At 44.0% G+C, this 6,000-nt stretch overlaps 1 protein-coding gene across 7 annotated transcripts in view; it reads right to left on the bottom strand.

Annotated features, from left to right (window-relative positions):
- Positions 1–550: 550 nt before the first annotated feature.
- Positions 551–6,000, bottom strand: part of HMGN3 (high mobility group nucleosomal binding domain 3) — a 30,949-nt gene continuing 25,499 nt past the window's right edge. For 2 of the 7 annotated variants that reach the window (XM_027603648.2, XM_027603651.2), the window contains 4 exons: positions 3,064–3,114; positions 1,575–1,688; positions 1,368–1,454; positions 551–1,034 (listed from right to left, as the gene is read on the bottom strand). In XM_027603648.2, coding sequence (XP_027459449.1) covers positions 996–1,034; positions 1,368–1,454; positions 1,575–1,688; positions 3,064–3,114 — 291 coding nt within the window. In that variant the 3' untranslated portion in view covers positions 551–995. Of the gene's footprint in view, positions 1,035–1,354; positions 1,455–1,574; positions 1,689–3,063; positions 3,115–6,000 lie in introns of all 7 variants that reach the window. The other 5 variants (XM_027603649.2, XM_027603650.2, XM_027603652.2 and 2 more) reach the window with 5 other exon arrangements.

Here is a 6,000-nt window from a genome sequence, read left to right as displayed (position 1 = left end):
TTTCTTTTTTCCATCTGAGAGAGTGAGAGAGAGAGAGAGCACACAAATACAAGCAGGGGAGTGGGAGAGGGAGAAGCAGACTCCCCATTGAGCAGGGAGCCTGACATGGGGCTCGATCCCAGGACCCCTGGGATCATGACCTGAGCCGAAGGCAGATGCTTAATGACTGAGCCACCCAGGCGCCCCAAAAGTGACAGATTTTCAAGGATCAGCCCTAGTTCATGGTTTTTCACCAGCTCTGGTTTAACAGAACTCTATTCTGTTTATAAAGACCTTTTAAACAGTAGTGTTTTATTAAGTTTATTATATGGTGATCATTGCTGAGCACTTCTGATATCAAGTGTTTTAGATGTAATTCTTCCACGCTAGCACTCATAGATGGTTTTATTAAAATAATAACATTTTTAAAGGCCCAGCAACTAAGAAATCATCCTGTTTGACTTACTAGAGATACCATTATGGCACAAACTGTAACTATTCTTCACGTCTTCAGCAACAACAAAATGAAACACTGCCCAAGTTTAGTAAAGACACTACTTAGAGGCAGGTATTTTGCAGGCAAGAAAACCTTTTATTTTAAACCACAAATAGTCAGCAGGTGGCCACAACTATCCATGTTTCATTAAAATCACGTAAAACCTAGGTACAAAAGCACCACTGATTATTGCTCTAGAAAAACTGCGTGAAAAATTTAAATACGCACAGTAAAAACACCACAGTATGCACAGGACTCGATTTTTAAAGCAAGCGCATGGAATGCTGAATCAATCTTACACACAGCTTCCAATAACAAACTGGTATTTATTTCACTTGAGGATGATGGAAATTTCCAAAAAGCACGACTATGAGAAGATAAAATGTCCATCCTTATATATTTTTGTATGCCAACTAGTAGAATCCTAAAAAATTAGCATTTACAAAATACTCGGTAAAAATAGCTTTTAAAAGTTGCCCCGAGATGTACATAAAATCAACCCCAATTTTTTCACGACAATTCATTCTCCCTTGTTATCTACAGATTCAGTTTTCTGTGCCTGTGGAAAAGAAAGGGGAAAAAAAGAGAGACAGTTACTATTAAACCTACTAGAAGCCAAAGAAAAGTCTACCCAGCCAACACACATGCTTTGAACATCTGTTTTTTAGCAGCTCTATTGCAAAACCTAGTTCGACTCTGGGTGTAAAACAGACAAGGCAGGAATACAGTACGCAAACACTTTGCTGCATTGATTGCTTTCTGCTTTTCAAACGGCCACAGAAGCTTTACCTGCAAGCTCCCACTGTTCATGATAAAAAAACACCACACTACTACTATCTGCTTCTAGCCACTGCAAACATGCAGAATTTTCTACTGTACCCTTAACTCTCACTGTTTCAATCTGCCCCTTTACTGACAGTGTGCTGGGTGGGGTACCTCTGGAGGTTGAGACATTAACAGTTGAGCGAGAGATGTGGATCTGCAATAACATTATGGGCAATAAAAAGAGACATTATGAACGTGCTATCACCGGCTAACGCATTGAGCAATTTCTTTTAAGACACTGAGTCAGTCAGTGGGAGGTATTCATGGAAAGTACCTCTTCAGCTTTAGTTTCACCATTTTCAGATGGTGCAGTACCTTCCTTTCCAGCTTCTTGCTTTTCCTCCTTCTTCCCTTTAGCACCTTTGTTAATCTTTGTTCCCGGTTCTTTCTAACAGAGGGTCAGAGCACAGGGAAACAAAGCATGTTAGGGTGTGAGGTCAGCGAAAATCTGTCAGCCTCGTCCAAACACAAGGCGGAGCGCAACCATGGCCAACACGGTGGCTTTCAGGTGGGGAAGGAGAAGCCAAGTCTGCAAGGCTTCAAGTGAGTTACACTGAGGCTCTGTGAGAATGTTAATGGGCTGCTTAGATGGTCCACTGACTTTCTCTTCCAGGGAAAAGATGATTCTCCTCATGCATTTGTTCAGTGGGCCTCCTCACTCGCTACAGAGAAGTGGTTCTGCCGCCGAGAGCAGTGGGAACTGAAGGGTGAGGCAGAAGCCAGGGAAGAAGCCAGCAAGAGAAACACCTCACATGGGGCCACGGGGCTCGAGGAACGAGAAGGCTGAGAAAATGCTTATAAATGAAGCCCCACGTGAAGAAAAGTTCCTGAATTTAATACAAGCCACAGAAATGAGTTCTGCTCCAGAATCATCTACTCACGCCACAAATACACGTAGTTTCTTTTTTGTTTTTTTTTTTAAGATTTTATTTATTTATTTGACAGAGCGACAGAGAGTGTGAACACAAGCAGGGGGAGTGGGAGAGGGAGAAGCAGGCTGCCCGCGGAGCAGGGAGCTCGACGCTGCGGGGCTCGATCCTAAGACCCCAGGCTCAGGACCTGAGCCGAAGGCAGATGCTTAAAAGACTGAGCCACCCAGGAACCCCCCAAATAACACGTAGTTTCAAATAATTCACAACAATTCTCTGAAGGGCAGAGCACAGAAAAGCTATTTGGGATGTTTCTTAATAATTCTGTGCTTTTCTCCTTATTGGCAAACCCGGGTGTGTGCACCTACCTCAGTAGGACTGATGTGACGGCTTCATAAGAAAAGCAATTAGAACAGGGTCTAGCATAGTAGGAGAGCCATGTAAGTGTTTGCTGATGTTGATTATTTGCTAGTATTAATTATTGTATGATGAGTCATCAGCCCAGCCTAAGACCAGTTACAGGAAGTCCGGCCCCCCTCCCCCAGCCCCTGGAGCTGCGGGCCACTGTGTGGCTAGGGCCCAGCCTCATGCTTTCCGAGCTGCCACGCGAATAGCGTGTGGCTACCAAACCCCTCTTGGACATGAGGCTTCTCAGAGCAACATGCTCTGACCACCTTTGCCTTTACTGACCGAATGAGAAACACATTCCTGGTAAAGCATAAAACTGTGCTTTATGCCTTTTGAGAAAGACTGTTAAAAATGGTGACACTTTCCTAGTCGTACGTTTAGTTTGAATCAGTAAACGTGATCTTTCCTTGGATGATTTTTAGTATGGAATTATAATTTATTCATTGTTTAAAAAAAGGCCAACATGGGGGAGGGAGCACCTCTTACCTTAGCAGATGTTTTTCTTGGTTTAGGTTCAGGTTTGGGTGGAGCAGGTTTCTGCAAAGATAAATTAAATTATACAAATACTGAAAAAGACAACCCTCAGGAACAAAAGGCACACAGTAAGACTGCAAAAGACAACAGGCCATTTTGACTCTGATTCTGTTCATTTAAAAATATTTCGTTCTATTTTCAGCATCAGGTAACAGCATAAAGATCTGTGCATTTCATAACTATTTTCATCCTGGGTTCTCAAGTGAACAGCAGGTGAGATTTAAAAGCCGACTCATTATTCCCCAGTCCAGAGTAGCTCTCCAGGAACAGGATTAAGCTTCCATCTCTGATGTCTCTGTACTTCCTTTGATCACAGCACAGCAGTAAGAGGAATGACTCAGGCCCTTAGCCAAATGACTCAATGAATTCGGTCACACTAGCCTTCCCAACAAGTCTAGAAATCACAGCACAATCGCAGGCAAAGCCCATCCGGTAATGAAGACTGCTGCCTGTGAAGTATTTCAAAATCATTTCCACATCCTTCCACCTCTGATGTCGATTTCAAGTTCTGTAGCCAAGCTTCTTCTACTTTCAACCTCTCCAATGCCAGCTCAAGGTGAGAGAAGAATCTCACACCCAACCAGACACTGGGCTCACTTGCTCCTAGAGCTCTTTATTAAGAACACAATTATTATAATAAAATGTCCACTGTTAGCTTCCAAAGTTTAAGATTTTTCTTATGCTTAGCCAAAGAGTCCACAAAGTGACTATTTTTCTCTTGATTCATGTGGTTCTCCTCCCCATTGCCCTGAGCAGTGCCTACCCTGTGGCCAAGGTCCCCTCCATATGGGGTTTCAGCCCTCTCCTGCTTACCAGGGCTCCTAACCAGGGTGCACGTGGGGACACTGGGGAAGATAACGGGTTTAAGCTTCTGGTTTTCTATGGCTATTTTAGGGCAAATATTTCTCTCATCAAGCTAGAAAAAAATAAGTGTACTTCTCTGAGAGCACTAGGGAGAATGGCTTTTAAGCAGAAAACACTGCCCAGGGTCTTCCCCTCTGGAGAAAAATTTCTCCGCAATGCCTCTAGGTGGTTCAGGTTCATATTGAATCTGGCCCTGTTCATCAAGGGCATAAAGGGAAATTGTAGACAGTGCAATTCCAGAAGACTAGCTGTTAGACATGACTTTTCAAATAAAAAAAGAAAATGGCTTGAGAAATAAGGGGTCTTTTTATTAATCTTACCACCCTAAATCTGTAGTCTATTCCCCAAAGACAGCAGCTTGCAGAGCTCCTACATTTTCAGGATTTAAAAAATTGTGTTGTTGTCAGGCTTTGATATATTGTATTAACATATATTTGTTTTCACAATTTACAGCAAATAATTTTCTTTTATGTTTTCTGTAAGAGAGACGTCTCCCTGATTCAGCATCCAAGCGTGTTGATGGGGCAGGTAAAGGATGAGGTTCTGCAGTCCGTAGACCCACTGGCCACTGAGGAGGCTCTGTGTCAGTAGCACGGGCAATGATCTCAGTGGAAGGTGCTTCTACTGCTAGTTCATGGTGCTCAGGAAAAGCTTGGTTTTAAATTTTGGTTTTTATTTGACTTAGGAGGTCTACTCCCTTAACGGGCTAGAGATCCACAGACTACAGTGGCTTGTAGTATAATCTCTAGTTAAGCCTAACAAAAGTTAAAATATAACTACTGAACCATGGTGAAAGTTAATATTGGACAGAGCACACCAACTTGAGGGGCCTGCAGAAGAATCCAGCTTAACTGTGTACACACACACCTCCCGGCTCTTAATCTTCTGGGTGACTCTAATATCGCTTCCTCAGGTTGGGATTCACGTGAAGCACTGACTCACCCAACCCAAACTCGGCTATATCTCTGAACTTGTCAGTGCCCTAATTAAACACTTCTTCTTTTTTTTTTTAAAGATTTTATTTATTTATTTGAGAGAGAGAGAATGACAGCACGAGAGGGAAGAGGGTCAGAGGGAGAAGCAGACTCCCTGCTGAGCAGGGAGCCCGATGTAGGACTTGATCCCGGGACTCCAGGATCATGACCTGAGCCGAAGGCGGTCGCTTAACCAACTGAGCCACCCAGGCGCCCCTAATTAAACATTTCTGCCTTGATTCCCTGCTCTGTGCCAGGCACAGGTGTTGGCCGAGGATGGAATCCATGCTTCCCTGAAGGCCAAAGTAGCAAGCAGCTCCTGGTGACCAAGAAGCCAACGCCTTTCTCCCTACATCTCAGTGCGCAGCCTGGGTGGCAGCTATTTTAACCAAATTCCTCCACCAGCAAGCCAGGCTGACCACCTGTCTTGGCAGAGTGGGGACTGGTACACCGGCAGGACAGCAAGGAGGAGCATGAGAGCCACCAAGGAGCACAGCATGGTGAGAAGGGCTGGAGCTCGTTCATGGCCAAGGCTTGATCACACCTAATGATCTTAATTAACCCTTGTCTATTCCCCAGGCCTCACCCACAGAGGGAGACTCTGAGTGGCAAAGTGGAATCATTACTTTTCCAAAGATTCTCTGGTTCTGAAATGAGGCTACAGCACATGGATTCTGATAGCTTTCAGCACATTCTGATGGAAGCATGAGCCGCGGAGACTCCCAATTCTTGTCCACCTTAGTACATCATGTGGAATCAGGAGGTAGGACTTGGCTTAATGTGCTTCTTTTGTAGCAGAGATCTAGCAATGTCTAACAACTTCCTGGGCTTTATGTTCTTGGTAATGGGGGTGGCCGTGTGACTTTTCAATGACCTATCTGCTCAAGTGAATTGCTTGGCAACACTGGTCATGTTTGCTAGAAATTCCGACCCAGGTAATTTCCAAAAAAGAAATAAAAAAACTCAAGGGAAATAATGCCTTAATCTTCCTTCTGCTGCTTTGTCCTGAACGGAGGGAACATGGACTCGTAAGAACAACAAGGGGGTTCTA

This window comes from Zalophus californianus, chromosome 7 (genome assembly GCF_009762305.2).
Source record: "Zalophus californianus isolate mZalCal1 chromosome 7, mZalCal1.pri.v2, whole genome shotgun sequence".
Lineage (NCBI taxonomy): Eukaryota > Metazoa > Chordata > Mammalia > Carnivora > Otariidae > Zalophus > Zalophus californianus.
This window is presented reverse-complemented; position numbering and strand designations above follow the sequence as displayed.